The sequence below is a fragment of the Scheffersomyces amazonensis genome, assembly GCF_036850825.1.
Source record: "Scheffersomyces amazonensis strain UFMG-HMD-26.3 chromosome Unknown RJT21scaffold_5, whole genome shotgun sequence".
Lineage (NCBI taxonomy): Eukaryota > Fungi > Ascomycota > Pichiomycetes > Serinales > Debaryomycetaceae > Scheffersomyces > Scheffersomyces amazonensis.
Window position 1 is genome coordinate 208,774 of NW_027042745.1, and position 22,378 is coordinate 231,151.

A 22,378-nucleotide genomic window follows, 5' to 3' on the forward strand; every position below is an offset into this window, starting at 1 on the left:
GTCTGTCCTGGTACCTTATTAGTAGTCTTTGGTAACGTTACTGGTACCCTAAAAGTTAATTATTACTATGACATTATTATTACAACTACTGATGCTACAACTAATAACTGTGGAAGCTCAGAGTTTATGTAATTACGAATGACTTTTGAGGTCAGTTACTTTCTCCTTTTTGTGGTCTTGTATTGTATTGTTGCTGTCGTACTACAGCGAATTATGTCAAATTTCTGTATGGGGCAATTTATTTGTCTTATGGCAGTACGTATCTGTACGAGTGTCTGTCATATACAGTAGTACTACATATAGTCATAGTTAAGAGTTGAAGTTTAAGTGTACCTGCTTCTACAGTACTTTCTTCTCTGTCTTCTCTGTCTTCTCTGTCTTCTCCTGTCTTGTTTACTGTCTATTTTCTACTGCACTGTATTCTCTACCGTCTATTCTCTACCGTCTACTATACTGCTCTCTACTGCTATATTGCTCTATTGCTCTCTACTGCTCTCTATCCTCCTCTCACTACTGTCTACAATACCCCTCTATCTATATACAACATTTATTTACTCACTATCTACACTATCTACAAGAATCTCTTATGCTCAATCTCTTCATATGCTTGAATAACATCCCCCACTTCAAACAGCTCCCATTTATCAAATGATATACCACACTCAGCTCCCTTTCTTGCTTCATTAATATCATCCTTAATATGTTTTAATGATGATAAAGTTCCTTCGTAAACAACTTCATCTTTTCTAAGTACTCTAATCTTAGAAGTCTTTTTAATCATCCCCGTAGATACTTTAGATCCAGCAATCTTTGATTTGGATTTTTTAATTGTAACAGTAAATATTTCTTTAATATCTACTTCTCCTACGACTTTAGTTTCAATTCGAGGCTTTAAATGACTTTGTAATTCTTCTGTAACATCTTCAATTAATCGATAAATAATATTATGTTCTTTAATATTAACCTTATCTTTATCTGCTTTCATAGCAATTGGTTTAGGAACTTTAATATTAAAACAAAAGATAGTAGCATTTAAAGTTTTAGCTAATTCAATATCAGTTTCAGTAGGGGCTCCAGCTCCATGAGATATAACAATTGATTTAACTTCTTCATTACCTAATTCATTAATACTTTCTTTAATAGCTTCTGCTGATCCAAAGACATCAGATTTAATCATATATCTAACTTCTATAGCTTTAGGTTCATTCTTTTCATTTTCATGTTCTAATACACTAGCATCAAGTCCTGCCATCTTTAAAGTATTAATCTTTTCTAATCGTTTATTTTCTTCAATTTCTTCTTGTCTCTTTTGATTAATTGTTTCAACATCTCTTGCTGCTTGAATTTCCTTTTGTCTATTTATACGACTATCAATAACTCTTTTAGCCACTTGTTCACTTTCAGCTTGAAGTAATTGATCTCCACTTTCAGGTAAATCTTTCCACCCCCATATTTGTACAGGAGTTGAAGGACCAGCAACTTTAACTGGTTTACCATGTTCATCTTTCATACCTCTAACTTTACAAAAGGTATGACCAGCTACTAAGAAATCTCCAGTTTTAACTGATCCACGACGAACTAATACAGTTGCAACATTCCCCATACCTTTAACTACTTGAGATTCAATTATCCAACCTTCACTTCTAATTCCATTTGGTTCAGCTTTAAAATCACTCATTTCACTTAAAGTAATAACAGCTTCTTCTAATTTATCCATATTTAAACCGGTTTTACCTGATACTTTAACTGTTTGAGTTTCTCCTCCATAATCTTCTATATCAATATCTTGTGACGATAAATCAGCCAATACTTTATCAGTATCAACCCCATATTTATCACATTTATTAATGGCAACAATCATAGGTACTCCTGATTTCTTCGCATGTTTAATAGCTTCGATAGTTTGAGGCATAACTGAATCATCAGCTGCCACAACTAAAATTACAATATCAGTTATAATAGCTCCTCTTTCTCTCATTTTCAAAAAGGCCGCATGACCAGGAGTATCTAAGAAAGTAATTTTCTTTTTAGATATAGGAGTTATAACTGAAAATGCTCCGATATGTTGAGTTATACCTCCAAATTCTTTATCGACAATCGAAGATTTTCTTAAATAATCTAAAATTGTCGTCTTACCATGATCTACATGTCCCATAATAGTTACTACTGGTGGACGTTCTTTTAATAATTCTGGTTTTTCAATGTCGGGAAATAAGTCTTCCTTATAATCTTCATTAATAATCACTTCAAATCCATATTCGTCAGCAATTAATGAGGCATTTTCCTTTTCAAGAATATAATTATGTCTGATATCTTCAAATCCTAATCCTTCAAGTTTTTTAAATACGTCATTTAATTGCACATGCATTAATGATGCTAAATTAGACACAGTGATGAAGGGGGGTAATTGAAGTTTAACTAATGCGCGAGGCTTCTTGGGAGTTTTCCGTTTATTATTGAAGGAAGTCTTTGGCTTATTGTTACTGACATTACCGGTGGATTTGTCAACGGCTTTCTTTAATGCTTCATACCGGTTGATTTGCTGAGTTTCAGACAATTCTGCACTTCTGGCGAATCGGTTGTTGTGATTGTTTCGATTATTATTATTATTATTATTATTATTATTATTATTATTATTATTATTATTCAGACTATTGCCATTTCTTTGGTTATTGTTGGAATTACTGTACTGTTTGGCAAATCTGTTCCCTGAGCTGACTGGAGCGGCAGTGTCTGTAGTGTCGGCACTGTTCCCACTCTGAGGGACATTCTTACGAGCACTATTTGTCGTGACATTTTGCTGAGCATTACCTTTAGACACTTTCTCTTGTGGTTTAGGCACTTCCAACTTTGCTGGAGCTTTCTTCTTCGCAAACTTCGATACACCACCTCCGACTCGGGGTAAGTTTCCAAGGAAAGATGAAGTCCTTTTCGCTACGACTTTCGTGGGAATTGAGCCTGACACGAGTCGACTCGCTGGCCTCCAACTGTACGTCCACATTGTCGTTTAAGTTAGTTTAGTAGTGACTATATCAGTAATTATAAAGGCATTAGTATGGGAGATATTAGAGAGAATTTTTCACGACATATGTCTGGTGGTGCAACAATGTCGCACGAGTATCTACGATTGCAAAAAAAATATAAAATTAATAAAATTAATAAATTAAAATAATTAAAATAATTAAAATAATTATTTAATATATGCAGATAAACTTTTAGAAATGACATCAGACTCAGACTCAAACTCAGACTCAGACACAACTGTAATCTCCGTTGGAAGAGATAAACCCCAAAGCCCGGGCGTCTTGCAACTTCTGAATTAATTGATCGATATCAACAAAATTAGCATCATTACAAGCGAAATTACGATGTCTGTTGGAATGGATATGATGTTCGAAATTGTCATATTTGACCCGACAATTCTCACAGTATCCTGGATTGTTTTCCTTATTGGCATCATCCTTTTCCTTTTTGGCAGTGGTGGCAGTGGTGGCCGTGTTCTCTCGTTGCTGTTGTCTCTTTATAATGATTCTTCTCTTTAAGTTATTAAGATTTCGTGAAGGCACTTGGGATATCATGGGTCCTAATCCATTGCCCTGTTGAGCTGCTCCTGAATTTAAACTTGAATCCATAGAGAAACTCATGGCATTAGAAGCTCCATTAAATCCCGAGGCAACTACATCAAATACTTTGGAATTAGAGGCTCCAATTCCTGGTTGAATACATGAAGAATTTCTAGTTAATTGACCTGGTTGTTTAAACATACTCGTATTAATGGTATTAATCAATTGTGTAGTATCTTCATCATGGATTTTAGCTTGCAGATATTCTTGGACTGGTAAATCTTGAATATTATCTTGAATATCATTAAATGGTTTATCAGTACTTGTACTTGTGCCAATGATATCACAGGAAGATTTTAAATTAGTAGTAGTAGTAGAATTATTATTAATAAGATTATTAGTGGCTCGTCTAAGTAACTCTCGATACTCTTTTGTCATTTCAAATCTTTTTAATCTTCTTAATTTCTTTCGTTCATTATTGTCTGATGACTCATTTATAAACGGACATTTCCCATCAAGGGTTAAATTAAATAATGGATAATTCTCTTCTTCCCATTCTCGTATGGCTATTGGACGAACCTTTTGACTTAAATCATATACATAAAGATAATTCTTATCTAAATAATGTAAATCTTCTCGTTTAGTATTGGGATCTCGATCTGTAGCTCCATAAATCTTTTCTTCCTTTAATAATGTTGATAAATTATTATCCTTTGATTTATTCTCAAGTTCATCAACTCCCGTCATAATATTCATGCCTAAATTCTTTAAAAATCTAAACACTTTATCGTAATCCCATACTTTAATTTTTAAATTAGATACATTTGAAAATATATCATTCGATGGATATTTGATTTTGGGATTATATGATCTACGAGATATAATGATGGTTACATCATTATCATAAAAGGCCGTTATATCACTGCCTACGATTTTCAATAATTTAGCGGCTCGTTTATATTCCGCCATTTGGATCCGATTATATTCCTGAACTCCTTCGAAATAGATGATGGATTGTTTCATGATTTTTCTCCATGATTGTTGCCATGTATGTAACTCTTCTCCTACGAGTCTTCCGGATGCTTTCGATTGTTGTTGTTGGATCTGTTGTGTTGCAACAGTCACTTGTGGTTGATTCGAATGGGGTGCAGCCGGTGGTGCTGGTACGGGTGCTGGTAAAGCTATAGCCGATTCTCGTAATTGAGGTAAAGGTTTAGGTGGTTTATGACTATTTAACTGGTTATTATTAACAACAGTTATGTTTGGGTGTGAATGAATAGTTACTGGACTTTTGGTTGTTGTAGGAGGATGAGATTCTTCAATTGGATCTCGATGAACGGCTTGTTTTACTGGTGCTACGGATTCAGCAATAGTGGGTTTTGTTTCATGAGGTTGGGGCTGTGATTCAGGTGATTTCTGGGTGGATACACTTGTTTGTTCTACAGTTACTTGATGTTTTAATGGAGACTGTTTATGAGGAGATTGACGAATTGGATGAAGTACCGATGGTTGAGGCTGTGGTTGAGGTTGAGGATGAGGTTGAGTGAGTTTCTGAGGCGAAGGAACCTTCGGATGATGATAATGACCCAATGACACTTTGGATAACATGGAATAATGAGATGATGTAGAAGATGCAGAGCCCGTATTCAATTTGGCCTTCTTCAAGATGGGCGAGGGAACGTTGGCATTGGATTCCTTCAATGGGTACCGAGGCTGTTTCAAGGAATTGAATCTTTTCTTGAGGTTGGTGGCAGGATGTGGTGGTGCTGTGTCGGTAGAGGTGGTGGTATCCTTAGTGGTGGTACTGGTGCTGGTACTGGTGCTGGTACTGGTAGTATTAGTAGTCGCGGTGGTGGTGGTGGGTACTGGTTCAGGTACAGTGACTCGTACCATTTCACCAGCGGGCTGTTCTACTGGGTCAGGCACCATGTTGTGAATGCTAGGGAGGTTTTTGGTAGAGACATCCATCGGTAGTGAGGTTGATGAGGTTAAGTCTCGGTGGTCTTCACGGTGTTGATAATTTTGTGAGCCTCGCGACACGAAAATAGTGAGAAATCAAAACAAAGGAGTGCGCGCAGTGGTATTGAGAGAAGTATTGAGATTAGTGAGTATTACTGAGATTACTGAGATTACTGAGTATTAGTGGATGAGCTACTGAGCTACTGAGCTACTGAACTACTGAGTGTAGTACTGTAGCGTAATTGTCGTATAATTGTAGTGTACTACTGCAGTCTAAATTCCTCTCTATTACCCAGACGTGGCTAGTGGCTGCGACATTCTAGCCCTAATTATTTACCCTAAATTACACTCTCACTAACTATTACTCTCACTAACTATTACTATATTACTGACTATTACCGACTATTACTAAGTAATTACTGATTATTGCTCACTACACTCTATCACTTACTGACTACTCTACTCACTACTGACAACTCCTCCCTCCCTAATGACACCTTCCCTCCATTGTCTCTTCTCATCTCTCGTCTCGTCTCTCGTCTATTGTCTAAGCAGCCACTCACTGCGGCGCACCTCACCACACAAAATATTTTAGCCTAAGGATCAAGATATTTTCCATCAGATCACTAGCTAACCTACCCCAACTTCCGGCAGCTCACTGAGTCTGCAATTACCACTATACTTTACTGAACTTACTGTAGCTTACTAGTGACAATTCATATTGGCTATACCTATCTCACTCATTGAATATGTTCAAATTATTACTACTGTCTAAAACTTTAGACTTGGATGCTACAGGATTAATTATTGGACTAGTATTATTCACTAGTGGCTTCGTCTTATTAGTATTTGTTTGTATTTACCGATATTATTTTGCAAATTTAGATCGTAATGATTATGCGTTTATAGGATCCGAATTCATGGGAACCACATCAAATGATGTTCCTCATGAATTTTTAAATGATGAAGAAAGACTTAGACATTTAGAAGATACTTTTGATTTTACAAATTTATCACCAGAAGAACAATCAGCTTATTTAAAAGGTGAAGAATTTTCAAAGACAAATCCACCTAATTTTCAAAATGTCAGAGGTAAATCTTTTACTCTTGAAGATGAAAAATTAATTAAAGATTGTGGTACAGATGCTTTCCATTTTGAACCTGATTCAATTACTTTAAATCCTCGATTTATTGTAGCTGATAAAACTGAATTACTTTTTCATAATAATGATACTCCTTATTCATCAGCAACTTCAGTATTAAATTATGCATTACCTTCAAGAAATAGATTATATTCTGATACAATTTATTTTGAAACTAAAGTATTTGAATTTAATAATGATAGTCCAAATGCTCATTTTTCAATTGGTTTAGTTACAAAACCTTATCCATCAGCATTTAGATTACCAGGTTATAATAAATTCTCAATTGGTTATGAATCAACAGGGAATTTAAAAATTAATAAACCATTTCCAACTCCATTACAACAACATTTAGGTGAACAATCTGAATATAATGCATTAGTTTTACCTCCATTACAACAATCAGATGTGGTTGGTTTTGGTTATGTAATAACTACTGGAACTATATTTATAACAAGAAATGGTAAAAAAGTATTAGATGTATTAAGAGGTTGCTTTGTAGATTTATATCCAGCAATTGGATGTTTCCTGACAAATGCAAAATTTCAAGTTAACATAGGTCAATTAGGATTTGTTTGGATTGAAGCTAATGTTAGAAAATATGGTTTTGTATCTACTAGTGATTTTAAAAAATTAGGTGGAGATAGAGGCTTAGCATCCTTACCTCAATATAATAAAGTAATTGAAAATAAAGATGGTGATGAAATCTTAGATAAAGGTGAAGAATTACCTCCAGGATATCCTGAAGAAGAATTGGATTTCTTTGGAAGATCTTCAAATGATATAGTTAGATTAGGATCTTCATCAAAGCAACTTAGTGAAAAACCAGGAATTGGTGGAACAGCTAATGAAAAGTCTGATGAATATTTCGATGATAAAGATAATGAATCTAAAGAACCAAAAGTTTCACATGGAAGTTCTTCAGTTGTTACTGATGAACCTGAAGAAATAATGGATTTAAGAGAAAGAATTTATGAACAAAATATCGAGACTTATGTAGGTACACCAACAGAATCTACACCTTTAGTATCACATCCACCTAATTCAAGTTCTTTATCTCAAGGTCCAACTGTTTACAGCTCTATACTTAATGATGAACCCGTAGAAGGATCTTCAAGAGATACATCAATAACTAGACAAGAAGATGAAATTACTGAAATACCAGAAATTCCCGAATTAGATAATACCTCTTCAAGTAAATCAAGATCAGGTACACCTGCATCTTCAGGACTGACAAGTCATGGAGTTAGATCTAATAAACTTAAGAAGAAGAAAAAGAAGTCTACATCAGGAAATAAGAAGAAAAAGTCTAAAAAGTAATCACCCATCTCTCCTGTATATATATTTATTATCGCTAACATTCGTTTAATAAATTCATTGACATTAACTAACTTTGTATTATGTGTACTTACCAGCAATTACATACAATATCTAAAAGGTTTAGCCAACTTTGGTACGAATTATAGTAAATATTCCAATATCTCATAAACAATTACTAAATGCTCTAAAAGTTATATAAGTTATGTAAGTTATACTATCTAAAGTAATCTTTAACATAAACTCATTATAATAGTGGTTTAGAATACAGTATAATATAAAAAGTGAAACAGTCTATTAAAGTTGCAAAAAATTATATAGTAAATTGAAAAAAAAGAAGAAATAGCGCCGCCTCGTTTCGATCGAGGGACATCAGAGTTATGAGCCCTGCGCGCTTCCACTGCGCCACGGCGCTCTATTTCTTGACAAAAAAGTTCTTAGGATGAACATGAGGTCGCGGTGGTTGCAAAAAAAAAGTTCACGTGAAAAACACGTGATTGCTTGAATTTTTTTATACTAGTTGAAGAGATGGATTCGACAGAAGAGATTGAAGAAGATGAGTTAATTACTAATTAATTAATTAAATAAATAAGTAGTAGTATGTCATCACATGACGAGTACTCTTCTGATGAAGAAGAATTATTTGACGAAAACGAAAATTCCGAAGTTTATTTAGGATTTGTGGATGGACCAATTATTGATGATGAAGAAGATCCTGAAGATAATGAACTTCCAACAATTGAAGATACATTTATAGGGGGAAAACCTGTATGGCTTCATCCAGAATCTCGTCCAGATGAGTCTGTATTGACATGTCCCAATTGTAATCAAAAGTTGGCATTATTACTTCAAGCTTTTGCTCCCATTGATGGAAAATTATATGATAGAGTCATATATATATTTGCATGTAAGAATACTAGTCAATGTTCAAGAAAATCTAACACAGTAAAAGTAATTCGAGGAATTTCTCAAGATCCATCTCGAGTATCAGAAATCAAAAAGGAACAAGATGAAGCTATAAAGAATGAGTTGAATGAAAAATTAAGACTAGAAGATAAGAAAAAGTTTAACATTGAAATCACAAAAGATTTATTTAATACTGATAAGGATAAGCAATCATCAAATCCATTTGGTAATTCATCTAATCCATTTGCATCATCATCCACATCCAATCCATTTTCTGCTGATTCAAATCCTTTTGCGAAGAAAGAAGAACCAAAGAAGGAAGTAGCCTCAAAGGAATCATATGCCAAAATAGCTTCTAAAAATGCTCCTGCAAAGAAAGAAAAGAAGAAATCATTAGTATCAGACAATGACTTACCATCATATAAAGGAAATTTTGTTTATGTAGACATTGAAAAATTTAAAAAGGAAACTTTAGATCCAGAATTAGAGAAATATAAGCATTTAATTGAAAAGGGAGAAGCTGATTCAAATGATCCTGAAGATAATATTGGATCTAGTGGAAAAAGTAGAAGAGAGTCATCTTCTGGTGCCAGTATTGAAGCATCTAGTGTACTTGATGATAAATTCTTTGCCGCATTTACAGAAAGAGTTAAACATAACCCTAATCAAGTATTAAGATATAATATAGGTGGACGACCATTATTATATTCTGGAAAGGATGATATTGCTAAAAGATTTGTGGGCAATACATTTAATGTTCCAAATCCTGGATATAATCCATCTTCAAATAGACAATTTGAATTACAACTTATGCCAAAGGCAATTATGGATCTTGAAGAAATTGAAGATAATAAGGATACTAATATTGCCAGTATATTAAATGGTATGTCATGGGGGACAATTATTGTATGTACTGATGTAGAAGATTATGTTCCTAAAGATAGTTTGGATGAAAACCATGTTGCATATATAGAGGAATGGTGTGGAGTTCAATGGGAAGATAGTGTATAGTTATAGGTATAGTTATAGGTATAGTTATAGGTATAGTTATAGGTATAGTTATTAGAATTTAATGAACAATCCACTGTTACATGTGCTACCTACGTCAAAGGTGACAAATGAGTTTGATGTAATATTTGAGTTTATTGGTACTAGTGAATTGATAACTAATTTTAAACATATTATAGTTCCATATGTACATCTATTAGTATGGTTGGTGATTTGACAATGACAGTTATTTCAAGTTCAATGAGTGCGATAAAGCACTTGATACTCTTGGATAGTAAGAAGTTAATGCTTGAAGATGATTTATAATTGAATAAAAACTTTTCTTCTTTACTTAGTCATTTAGTAGACATATTTTAGCATCATATATTGCATGTCATTAGTTACATTTCTTTTGACGGACGGAATCAATTAAAGATGGTTCTCTTGATGGATGGGTATAGAAAATAATTTGCAGCAATAAAAAATATTACTATTTTTAGTATCTCAATTAGTATCTAATTGTCTTAATAAGAGATATTCAATTAGTGTGGACTTCGCTCTGCTATATTGCGCTCGAAAATATACCACAAAATACGGAGGTGTTTCAGAAACAAGTTCAATCCGATCCGACTAAGATCATAATCGCAGGGGGGAACGAAGATCATTCACCTATCACACAGAAGGATCTCTTCGAGCAACTCTTCTCGAAACAGGAAAATTTTCTTGCCCAAGTTTAAGGTTGCTATGCCCAATAGGGAAGGGATGGCTTACATGTAAGTCGTTGCAAATCGCGCTTTAAGCCTCTCATAACCAGATGTTACTGGATTGGTTATAAGTTACATACGAAGTAACAATCCACTTACTAAAACTAGTTACATACTGAAGTATATAAAATCCATGAACTGTACATAACACATAGTATTAACCCCATAATACTTATCATCCCTTAGCCTGCAACCTCCTTCCTTCCTCTCTGGCCATTCCTGTACAGTTGGCACCCTTTCGCTAAGCTTGCTAAAAAACGTCATCCTGCATCCGCACCTACAGAAAAACTAGACACACTAACCCGCGACAGACTTTGCCCTTAACTATGGGACATTCAGTTCGGTAGCTGTTAAGCCATTGTTAGTAAATATATAATTTGTTTCATCAAGTTATAGAAGGTTTTTGTGATATATACATGAGATTATTATTTATATGAACGTACATTTGTCTTACCAGGAATTGATTCAATATTCAACATAGTTAATTTTGATCTCTGGAGGATTAATTATAATTACAGAACAGGGCCGTTGCGTGACTCCGGAAAAGGTGAGTTATACTAAAGAAAGAAGAGATCAGAACATAAGAACAGTATAACAAACATAAGAACAGAACAGAACCACCCTAATGAATCAGGATGATTATACTCTATCGTCTTCTGACGATGAGTCACAACCAACTCAACCACATTCCAATATAAGATTACCACACTTAAATCTTCATGACTATAGAAGGCACCAACAGAAGCAAGCATCTCGAAATTTTTCAAAAGCAAGTAAGAAACTAGCTACAGGAGGTAAATCAGTAAGATTCCCTGATCTGTATGTACCTCGAAATCCTCGAGATTCAATGATCAGTAGTGGTGCAGCATCTAATGCTAGTTCTTTAGATGAGGAATTGGAGGATTTCAATGACCAGGATAATGTAGATCCTCATGATAAATTACCGAGCTTTAAATTTAATACTTCAAATGTAAAACATAGTCAACTGGAATTAAATGATAACGAAAGTGATGAGAATAATGTATTTCGAAATCAGGATATTGAATATGATAGTGAAGGAATTCCTCAGAGCCTAAGTGATTCATCATCATCAGATGATGACGATGACGAGGACAATAATGAAGATGATAAAGGAAAAGGTGAGGGTATAGATATCACTGACCAAAACAATTCAAGTCAAATTAAACATAGTTCAAGTAGTTCAGATTCATATAATGAAGAAAGAAAGAAATCTATAGCGGGAAATTCAGGAGGTCTTAAGGGAATCTTAAGGAAAATGTCATTAATAGATAGACCTACTGATCAAGATATGTCTCCCTCAGATACATTCTTAGGACGTGTATTAAGTATGTCTAATGGTGGTGGACTTAGTGGAGGTGGTTTAGCTCCCGGAGCTTCTAGAATGGAACATGAATCTATAAGAGAAAATGATGAAGAAGCAAGAGTAGGATTTGATGATTCTATAGAAATGAAGCCAATGGATTTTGATTCATTAAGTGAAGAAGCCAAACAATTAATTCAAGCTCATGTGCCTGAATCCAGAAATCATATTCATGAAGGATCTTCTAGTTCTCATAATACTACATCACCTACGGATTCAGGTGGTTCACATCGAAGCTCAGATCATAAATTTTATACACCATTACCAGGTGCAGATATTCTAAATAATGATTACTATGAACCTACTGGTGGTGAATTTTTATTAGATGGTGAAACTGAGGATGGTTATATTGCACCTCCATCTCGAGTCCATGCGGGAGTATTAAGCTCTTTATTAAAGTTATATAATCATGAAGATCAATCGAGATCTACGTCAAGTCTAGCATCTTCAAGATTTACAGATGCAGCAACTTTGGCAGGAGAGAGCACGTTTGGAGAAAGTATTAATGAAACAAGAACCCAATCTTCCTTAGACTTTAATAAATTAAAACAAGGAATCAGATCAGCTCCCAAAAAAGTTGAATCATTTTTAGGAGCTGGTAAACATAAACATACTAGTTCAACTGAAGATGATGAAGATCAATTACCCTTTGAGTCAGAAAAATTACCATCATTCCAGAATGCTAAACCCCGTCAACCACCTAAAAGACCACCGAAATTAAAGAAGTTAAAGGGTAATAGACGAGAACAAAAATTAAAAATTACAGTTCATATAGCTGATATTTTACAAAGACAACGTTTCATTATGCAACTTTGTCGTGCATTGATGTTATTTGGAGCTCCAACTCATAGACTTGAAGAATATATGTTAATGACTAGTAGAGTTCTTGAAATTGATGGACAATTCATGTATTTTCCTGGATGTATGATAGTTTCATTTGGTGATGCAGCAACCAGAACTAGTGAAGTTCATTTAGTAAGATGTGTTCAAGGTTTAAATTTATCGAAATTATCTGATGCTCATAAGATTTATAAAGGAGTTATTCATGATATTATGGGAGTAGATATAGCAGCAGCCAAATTAGATGAATTATTGAAAAAGAAAAACTTATATCCACCTTGGATGTGCGTATTATATTTTGGATTAGGAGCTGCTACTGTAGCACCATTTGCATTTGGAGGAGGTTGGCTTGATGTACCTATATGTTTTGGAGTTGGATGTTGTGTAGGGTTTCTTCAATTTTATTTATCATCAATGTCCAACTTGTATTCATCTGTATTTGAAGTGACTGCTTCTATTGTTGTTTCATTTATTGCAAGAGGTATTGGATCTATAAGAGGAGGGAACTTATTTTGTTTTGCAGCTATTGTTCAAGGTAGTTTAGCACTTATTCTTCCAGGATATATCATTCTTTGTGGTTCATTAGAACTTCAATCTCGTAATATTGTGGCAGGATCAGTTCGAATGTTTTATGCTATTATTTATTCATTATTTCTTGGATTTGGAATTACTTTAGGAGCAGCATTATATGGATGGGTCGATAGTAATGCTACATCTGCCAATACATGTTCTGCCAATCATTCATTAAATGATAAATGGAGGATTTTATTTGTTCCTGGATTTTCATTAAGTCTTGCCTTAATTAATCAAGCAAGATGGCAACAAATTCCTATAATGCTTGCTATTAGTGGTGGAGGATATGTAGCAAGTTATTTTGCTGGTAAACATTTTGCTAATGTTACTGAATTTACATCTTGTATAGGGGCATTTATTATTGGAATTTTAGGTAATTTATATTCAAGAGTTTGGAGAGGTATGGCTGTGAGTGCTATGTTACCGGCCGTATTTGTTCAAGTTCCTTCTGGTATTGCCAGTAAGGGATCATTAATTTCAGGAGTTAATACTGCTGATCAAATTACTAAGGGGAATTCTACTGCAGCAGCAGCAGCAGCCGCTTCAGGAGATGTAGATATGGGTTCATTAAGTTTTGGGGCTACTATGGTTCAAGTATCTATTGGAATTAGTGTTGGATTATTTGCGGCTGCTTTGGTCGTATACCCCTTTGGGAAGAAGAGAACAGGGTTATTTACTTTATAGGTTATTTATATATATATATACATCTATACAAATACATTACATGTAGCAATGGCTGCAAATAGACAGATTTATTATTTTCTTTTATTGGGAGGTACTGCATACAGCCCAGCACCCACCTAAGGAAGTGCGACATTAAGATACGATACAACAACAGTCGTAACGAGTTTGAGTGTGTCTCTAGTCACCAGACACTGAATCGTCGTATATCAGAAAGTAAACATACTTCACATACTAAAACATAACAGACACTAAATTAATCGTAAATGTTACAAGCCAGACAAATATCACAATTATTATCACAAGGGTTAAATTCTGTCACCCTTAATTCGACTACGACAACCAATTTGGGCAATAATAATGTCGTAGGTACAACAACTAATGTATCACCCATAGCCATTTCATTATTAAGTAGTGAAGGTATCCCACTTACAACTGTAGTTAATAGTAATCAAAATGAAAATAAAACTCACGGATATGATAGTGATAGTCTTAAAATATATTCATTACTTGGATATAAACAATTACAAGGAAATCAATCAGATGAACCTCATGATATAAGGTTAGATGATTGGGATATTATTCAACTTGATGAAGAACTTAAATTAATTATCCGTAAAATCAATTATGGAAGTGCAAATAATGATACATCAGATTTACAAGAAAATGGTATAGAACATCGTGAACATGTTGCAGATACTAAAGCTGAAGATGTACACATAAATCAAGATGATATTAATGGTAATGGTAATAGTAACAGTAATGATAATGATAATGATAATGATTATGATAATGAAAATGCTGGTAAACAATTATATGTAGTATTGTATTATTCATCATCATTACCTGATTCTATAGCCAAATTAAAAGTTGATAATCTTAGTCAAGCAATAAATGAGGGCTTACAAGGGTGTAGTAGTATTATATAGACTTTATTTATATTGTAAAAACAGTAGAGATAAAAATATTAAGATGCAGAAGGCGTATAAGAATGAATATATATATAATTATTACTACTACTACTACTAATAATAATAATAATAGCAGTATATAAATTGATGCAAAGATTGATGAATAACATGACAAACCAACTAAAGATCAAAGGAGAAGCAAAGAGAGATAAAAGAACCAAGACACATTGATAACCATTAATAATAACAATAAATAACAATAAAGAATGAATAGATTAAAATCTTATTAGGATTAATTAGTAGAAACATTATAATTAATATGATAAGAAATTATCTAACCATGAAAAAGAGATTGGTATAGATCTTTAGAACTTGTCATTGAAATTAATAGTAAATTATTACTATTTTCATTTAACCATTTCAACGTCATCGTCTTCTTCTTCTTCATCATCTTCATCAACTTCTCCATGTTCATCATCCATAAGGCTTGCTTGATCACTTTCTTCATCATAATCATCTTCATCATCTTCAAAATCATCTTCATCATCATATTCTGACCAAAAATCATCATTAAGTTGTTCGATTTCGACTCTATTATTGGCATTTTTAAAAGCTTCAGATTCTAAATCAGGAATAACAAATCCTTCTGGAATATTTTGTTTTGAATTTTCAACTTCTTGTAATACTTTCTTTTTATAAGCTTCAGGATTTCTTCTTAATTCTACTGATGCATCAATATTTGCAGGAGATGAAACATTTGGATCTTCTAAAAGTGAAAGTATTGATATTAATACTGATTCAACTGATTGAGCAGGAGACCAAGTTTCACTATCAGGTTCATCATTTGTTGGATCACCACCTTGATGTAAAATTGATATACAAACACGGCCATCTCTATAAATATTAGGATGATATAAAGGAGGAGTAAATCTAAAAGTTGGAGGAGAAAATGGGAAATCAGGTGGGAATCTCATAGAACCTTTAAAATAACCTCCATGATAAATAGAATCTTTATTAAATACCATCATTCCAATATTCCATAAAAAGATATTATCATCATCTAATTCGATATGAAAGGGGGTGATTCTTTTTGGATCAGTTAATTCTTTATAGTGTCGTTGTAAAAGGGCAGCAGCAGGTCTTGACATTATATGATGAAATATTGATGGGGGTATATATAGTTATAGTTATATTATTAATAAATGTTTAGTAATTTATGGCGGGAATAACAACGACAACAAATACTTGGCTTTTTAATATCAGCGATAAGGTATAGAATGAGATCAAGTAGTTGATATAGTTAATACTATAATTTTTTAACTATAATAGTTGTTGAAATAGTAGTAGATGGAGATATTAATATAAATATTGTTATTGTATATGTAACTTAGTAATGAGCCCAGTGAAAAAGATAACTAGAATGACAAGTCAGACAGATACAGGAACGTGATCGTGATACTTTTTCAAAAACTGGATGAGGAACTAAATGATGAATATCTCAGTACACTACGAATATACACAACTTTTAACTAAATTACTGAAGCTAAGGTAAAGTCTAGGTAAATGATAAGGAGAAGAAAAAGGGAATTTAGTGGTGGTACAAATGGGCCTCAGTGTAGTCGCAGAGAAACACACAACAAAAAGTAACCCGAAAAAGAAATGAGCAACACGGAAATTTTGTGCTGTGGCCGCACTCGTCAAGGATAATACCATTAGAGGGAAAAGCGTAGTATACTATAGAGTAGAGTAGTACAGTATATTATAGTATATTAGAATGGTTGCTATTGATAGTTCATTTGTCAGTAGTCAGGGTTAGTGATGTTTTGTTACTAATCAGAGTTATTAGTCATTCTTAGTACCAAGTAGTCTACTACCGGGGTAGTAGTGGTTACATGAAACTGGTTCCGCACGACATTTGACATTTAGTGGTTGCTCACCTTTCGGAAATGTCCATATACCCCAGTATACTAACTACTGCATGGTTATAGAGTCATAAATGATTAGTGATATTATACACCTTAGTGTCATTTAACCTAATAAGCTTACAACACTAGTATTATTGTTTTTATTATTGGTTTTTGTTTTTGTTATGGTTGTAGTGACTACTGTGCTGTTGTGTGATGGGAAACATCCAAACACCAACCCTTCGGACTCAGACCCTATTCAGGGCAACCGTTTTAGCAGTCTTTTTTTGCAATTATTACGAGACACATGACAAGTCACGCGCAAGTCACGAGAAAAATCAAGACCCCGATCGGCTTTACTGCACCAGTCTAAATTTCTTTTTTAATTAGCAATATCTAATACTGATAAGTAAAATTCACTACTCACTATCCAATAAGCCAAGCTTCTATTACATATATTCATACTGCATCTCGTACCAATATAGGTAGACAATATTTGCATCCATAAATTTATTTATATATATACATATTTAATTAATTAATTTAATATTTATTTATTTATTTAGTCATTTACTTAATATTTTTACTGATTCATGTCTGTAGATAATCAGATAAGCAATGATTAACTCCAGAATATTTCTCATACAGGTACGACATACAAGTTCAACATCTAATTTAAATTATTATCAAATCTTAGAGGTACCACCATCATCATCAATAAAGGAAATTAAATTACAATTTAAAAAACTAAGTAAGAAATATCATCCTGATTTAAATCCAAATTTAAGTAATGAAGAAAAAGAACTACTTAATAATAAATTTGTTCTGATGGTTAATGCGTATGATACCCTTAAAGATATAAAGAAAAAAAAACAATATGATGAAGAAATATTAGGACGTCAACATCCTCATCATCGACTGAATCGAGGATTTGGTCTGAGACGTGATGCAAATACTGAATGGCATAATCAATATTATGGTGAAGCAAAATATTATTCACGTGGTGGATCCCAAAGTCTGAGTCTGGGACTGGGACTTAATAGTAAACGTCATAGAGTATATTATGATGGTAATGATTTTGATCCAGGATCCAAATTCTCTGGTCAACATATTAATTATGGTGATAGATTTGATGTCCCTCACTTTGATTATAATGAACACCTTCAAAAACATTTAAAGTTCGAACAACGAATCATTAATAAACATTTATCAACGGAAGAGAGAGATAAGATCTTAAAGAATCTTAAGAAATCAAATGAAAATGTTAGTGAAGAATTGATTACGAAACATTTAATGAGACATGTTCATCACCAAAATAATACATCAACGCAATCTGAACCATATACATCAACACCTAATCATTCACAACAACCATTTACGAAATCATCATCATCATCAAATCATAATACAAGAAATCCTCATATGTATTATGGACCAGAATATCTGAGTGAATCAAATATAGGCAAGACTCTAATATTCTTAACTGGAGCAGGCAGTTCATTATTCTTACTATACAAAGCAGTTAGTTAACATTTAACATTTAAAATTTAAAATTTAAACTAAGTATATAATGTATGTATTAATAAATGTAATTATGATCAATAAAAAAATATGGGATGGGAATATAAAGAGAAAATGGTGTACTAATAAGAACAAGAAGGGAGAACTAATAAAGGAGAATATGCAGAACAACTATGAATAAGTTATGGTAAGATGAGTAAAATGACTATCTAACGATCGACTTCACCGAAAACTAAATCCATAGTACCGATAATGGCGACAGCATCTGCCAATAAATTACCTCTTGAGATATGATCAAAGGCTCCTAAATGAGCAAAACCTGGAGCTCTAATTTTACATCTATAAGGTCTTTCAGATCCATCACTAACTACATAAACTGCCATTTCACCCTTTGGAGCTTCAATTGCAGTATAAGTTTCACCTTGAGGAACAGCAAAACCTTTAGTAAATAAAAGGAAATGATGAATAAGAGCTTCCATATCTTCTTTCATAACTGAACGAGCAGGAGGAGAAATCTTAAAATCTTCAACTTTAACTGGACCTTCAGGAATATCATTAATACATTGGAAAATAATTCTTAAAGATTGTCTGAATTCTGCCATTCTAATTAAATAACGATCATAACAATCACCATTTATACCAACAGCAATATCAAAATCAACTAAATCATAAGCATCATAAGGTTGAGATTTTCTAATATCAAATGGAATACCTGAACCTCTTAACATAACACCAGAAAGTGAATAATTTAATGCATCTTCTGCACTTACAACACCAACTCCAATAGTTCTATCTTTCCAAATACGATTATCAGTAACTAATTCTTCAGTTTCATCAATTCTATCACCAAATTGTGTAGCCCACATATAAATATCATCTAATAATCCAACTGGTAAATCTTGACTAACACCTCCTGGTCTAACATAAGCTGCATGTAATCTAGCACCAGAAACTCTTTCATAAAATTCCATTAATTTTTCACGTTCTTCAAAACCCCAAAGGAAAGGAGTTAAACCACCGACATCCATAACATGTGATAAAACTGACATACAATGATTTAAAATTCTAGTAATTTCTCCAAATAAAGTTCTAATATATTTAGCTCTTAAAGGAATTTCAACATTTAATAATTTTTCAACAGCTAAAGCAAATACTAATTCATTGGTCATCATAGAAACATAATCTAATCTATCAAAATATGGTAAAGCTTGCATATAAGTTTTAATTTCAATTAATTTTTCAGTACCACGATGTAATAAACCAACATGAGGATCAGCTCTAACAATTTCTTCACCATGTAATTCTAAAATTAATCTTAACACACCATGAGCAGCTGGATGTTGAGGACCAAAATTAATTGTGAAATGTCTAATTTTAGAATTTTGTTTTTCAATCTTTTTAGGATCATCATCTCTACCCCAAACCATATCAACTTCATCTAATACTTCAGAAAATGTTGTTTTACCAAAAATGGCTCCTTCACTAGAATATTTTTGAGCTGGAGTTCCAAGAGCAGTTGTAAATGGTTTTGGACCTTCTGGTTCATGACTGGCTTGTAATCTTGATAATGAAGAAAATGAATGTTTTGTTATTATTGGACTAGATTTTGTGAGTAATGGCGATAATTTAGCCAATGGTATTCTAGAAGCTCTCAACATTGTTTATGGGGAGAATTTATATATATATGAATGAATGCAATGATGAATAAATATGGATATTAATTAAAATATCAAATGTTACTTTTAGGATAAGATTACCAAGTGTTCTTTTGTCTTACTTTTTTTTTAAATAAAAACTTGCAATTGGATAATATGAATTACTCAATGAATTGAATAGTCTATGAATTGTACAATTTCACTAAGGAAGTATGTATTTTTTAAGACAAGGTCTCTTCGAAATGATTGATGATTTATAAAAGTGCAAACAATTATGTTAACGATAATTTTTCAAGAGCCACTTTTCTAAAATGGGTTCTAATACACAAACAACAAAATGTGGATGTGATAATGTTAACTATGCCTTAACTATACGTTTTGTTCAAAGGTTTAGCCTACAACTAATTGAGGTTTCCAGTGATTTGGTTAACTCTTTGCTTATTGGATCTTTTTTTTTCGATTTTCCCACGACATTTTTTTCATAGTGATACTGGAAACTGTAAACTGGTTTGTGAGAACTAATTTACATGTTATTATAAAATGAAGTTTGTTCATTGGATGAAGTGCGACTACGACTGAGCAGGTGATCCAGATCACACGACGAACATTTTACACATTTTACTCGAGTACACTACCCATTTTATATTTTTGGGGGACGGGAGGTTTGAAAAAAAAAAGGTTCAAGGTCGTGCCTTCAACCATGGAGTCGTGCATCAATACCAAGCCTTTCTTTAAAATTTCAAACGCGTCCTGCACTTTACTCAAATGAACTCCTCATTTTTTTGTCGTGGCACACGTCTTCCTCGACCAGCCCAGATCTGAAGATTGGCTGGCTATTCCTCAAAATTGTATATATAATAACTGAGTTACACACGTCCAAATCTTAATTTAGGGCGTAAAGTTTTTATATGCTGAAGAAGTGTGTCAGCACACGACCTCTTTTTAAAGATTTTTTTTCCTTTTTTCAGCTGGTACGAAGACAAAAAAAAAAAAGAAAAAATAATAATATGGGATTGTACTACTTTGCCCAATACGTAAAATAGCGTTCCGTCCTTCTCTTCCCTCTAATGCTGCTTTGACCGATTCCCACTAATATAGCATTATCAAATTTAATATGTATTGTGAACTTTAGAATCCATTATATATTTAGTATTACATAATTATATATTATCTACTTTATATATATAACTAATAATTTCTTTTTCTTTATAATTTTTTTTATTTCACATCTTTTCTTTTACACCCATATATATTGCAACTATACAAAAAATTTTCAGTCTGTAATAGAACACATTAATTTGTAGTTTCTATAATATAATTGTACGGCCTTTAATTTAAAAATAGTTGATATCATAAGAGTATCTTAATAATATTTTAATATTATAATAATGAACTTTGCATCAAGTAAAAGAAAAAGAGATGAATTTGATCCTGATTTAAAAAAAGTAAAGAATCTTATAAATGAACAAGATAAAGCAGAATATACTACTTCAAATGAATGGCCAGTATATGCTCATCCAGAAGGAGGAATTGTAAAAATAACTCCTTGGGGTTCACTTCGTCAATTTACTAATACTGAAACTGGTCAACAAATTGCTAAATTTGAAGATGTTTCATTTTCTGATATAAGTTTTGATACTTCAAATACTGATGATATTTATAATCCAATGAATACATCTTTACCTTCAACTCCACAATCTTTATATAATCAAAATATGACTAATCCTTCAAATCAATGTCCTACAAATACTACTAATAATTATAACGCGTCTGCAAGACATCCTCACCATCCTCAATACCCTGTATTAAGTGTTGATGATGAAGTTGAATCTTATGTTGTCGATGGTTATCATCAAATAACTCCTCCACCTCCTTCCCTGCAAGAGTATCAAAAACATTCATTTTCTAATGATCAACAAGAACAATTTGAACAAGAACAAGAAAATTATTTTGGAATGATGGATGGCAATCATAAAGAAGAATACGAATATAATGAAGATGTAGTTCGCCACTACAATGATGGTGATGTTGATATGTAAGGTTAAGATATTTTCAATTCACTACGTCATGAGGTGAGTAATTGATTTATCTTTCATCTCATTTTTGTATATTATATCCATCGTTCAATTCTTGTATTTCTATTGTGTATAATTAATTCTTCCTGTCGATCATATTTCGATTTATCTTATTATTATTATTATTATTATTTTCATTAGTTTATTATTTATCTGTATATTAGTCATTAGATATAAAATGTATATCAAAGTATGTTCA

The 22,378-nt window shown here is 32.8% G+C and overlaps 10 protein-coding genes and 1 non-coding gene across 11 annotated transcripts; 6 read left to right on the forward strand and 5 right to left on the reverse strand. All coding sequences in view use genetic code 12, as the record gives it.

Annotated features, from left to right (window-relative positions):
• Nucleotides 1–277: 277 nt before the first annotated feature.
• On the reverse strand, nt 278–3,001 carry IFM1 (translation initiation factor 2; the record flags this gene model as incomplete). Its single annotated transcript, XM_064882131.1, has 1 exon — nt 278–3,001. The coding sequence occupies one exon, from the start codon at nt 2,999–3,001 to the stop codon at nt 572–574; it is 2,430 nt and encodes an 809-aa protein (XP_064737113.1). The 3' UTR covers nt 278–571.
• A 126-nt stretch (nt 3,002–3,127) lies between these two features.
• Nucleotides 3,128–5,596, reverse strand: DBF4 (protein serine/threonine kinase activating protein). Its single transcript, XM_064882132.1, has one exon. The coding sequence runs from the start codon at nt 5,529–5,531 to the stop codon at nt 3,252–3,254; it is 2,280 nt and encodes a 759-aa protein (XP_064737114.1). The 5' UTR covers nt 5,532–5,596; the 3' UTR covers nt 3,128–3,251.
• Nucleotides 5,597–6,088: 492 nt separating this feature from the next.
• Nucleotides 6,089–8,119, forward strand: RJT21DRAFT_121552 (uncharacterized protein). Its single transcript, XM_064882133.1, has one exon. The coding sequence runs from the start codon at nt 6,272–6,274 to the stop codon at nt 7,982–7,984; it is 1,713 nt and encodes a 570-aa protein (XP_064737115.1). The 5' UTR covers nt 6,089–6,271; the 3' UTR covers nt 7,985–8,119.
• Nucleotides 8,120–8,324: 205 nt separating this feature from the next.
• Nucleotides 8,325–8,396, reverse strand: RJT21DRAFT_t114. Its single transcript has one exon. It is a non-coding gene; the product is annotated as a tRNA-Met (tRNA).
• A 185-nt stretch (nt 8,397–8,581) lies between these two features.
• RJT21DRAFT_115044 (uncharacterized protein) lies at nt 8,582–9,898 on the forward strand (the record flags this gene model as incomplete). Its single annotated transcript, XM_064880310.1, has 1 exon — nt 8,582–9,898. The coding sequence occupies one exon, from the start codon at nt 8,582–8,584 to the stop codon at nt 9,896–9,898; it is 1,317 nt and encodes a 438-aa protein (XP_064737116.1).
• Nucleotides 9,899–10,846: 948 nt separating this feature from the next.
• On the forward strand, nt 10,847–14,241 carry RJT21DRAFT_121554 (pheromone-regulated protein). Its single transcript, XM_064882134.1, has one exon. It carries the CDS (start codon nt 11,264–11,266, stop codon nt 14,114–14,116), a length of 2,853 nt encoding a protein of 950 aa, XP_064737117.1. The 5' UTR covers nt 10,847–11,263; the 3' UTR covers nt 14,117–14,241.
• RJT21DRAFT_45424 (uncharacterized protein) lies at nt 14,214–15,237 on the forward strand. Its single transcript, XM_064884637.1, has one exon. The coding sequence runs from the start codon at nt 14,380–14,382 to the stop codon at nt 15,040–15,042; it is 663 nt and encodes a 220-aa protein (XP_064737118.1). The 5' UTR covers nt 14,214–14,379; the 3' UTR covers nt 15,043–15,237.
• Nucleotides 15,237–16,351, reverse strand: CDC34 (SCF E2 ubiquitin-protein ligase catalytic subunit). Its single transcript, XM_064884639.1, has one exon. The coding sequence runs from the start codon at nt 16,170–16,172 to the stop codon at nt 15,432–15,434; it is 741 nt and encodes a 246-aa protein (XP_064737119.1). The 5' UTR covers nt 16,173–16,351; the 3' UTR covers nt 15,237–15,431.
• A 985-nt stretch (nt 16,352–17,336) lies between these two features.
• On the forward strand, nt 17,337–18,493 carry RJT21DRAFT_121557 (uncharacterized protein). Its single transcript, XM_064882135.1, has one exon. The coding sequence runs from the start codon at nt 17,547–17,549 to the stop codon at nt 18,456–18,458; it is 912 nt and encodes a 303-aa protein (XP_064737120.1). The 5' UTR covers nt 17,337–17,546; the 3' UTR covers nt 18,459–18,493.
• A 165-nt stretch (nt 18,494–18,658) lies between these two features.
• Nucleotides 18,659–20,107, reverse strand: NUC2 (Nuc2p; the record flags this gene model as incomplete). Its single annotated transcript, XM_064885500.1, has 1 exon — nt 18,659–20,107. One exon carries the CDS (start codon nt 20,105–20,107, stop codon nt 18,659–18,661), a length of 1,449 nt encoding a protein of 482 aa, XP_064737121.1.
• Nucleotides 20,108–21,085: 978 nt separating this feature from the next.
• Nucleotides 21,086–22,376, forward strand: RJT21DRAFT_121561 (uncharacterized protein). Its single transcript, XM_064882136.1, has one exon. The coding sequence runs from the start codon at nt 21,493–21,495 to the stop codon at nt 22,141–22,143; it is 651 nt and encodes a 216-aa protein (XP_064737122.1). The 5' UTR covers nt 21,086–21,492; the 3' UTR covers nt 22,144–22,376.
• The last annotated feature ends 2 nt before the right edge of the window (nt 22,377–22,378 follow it).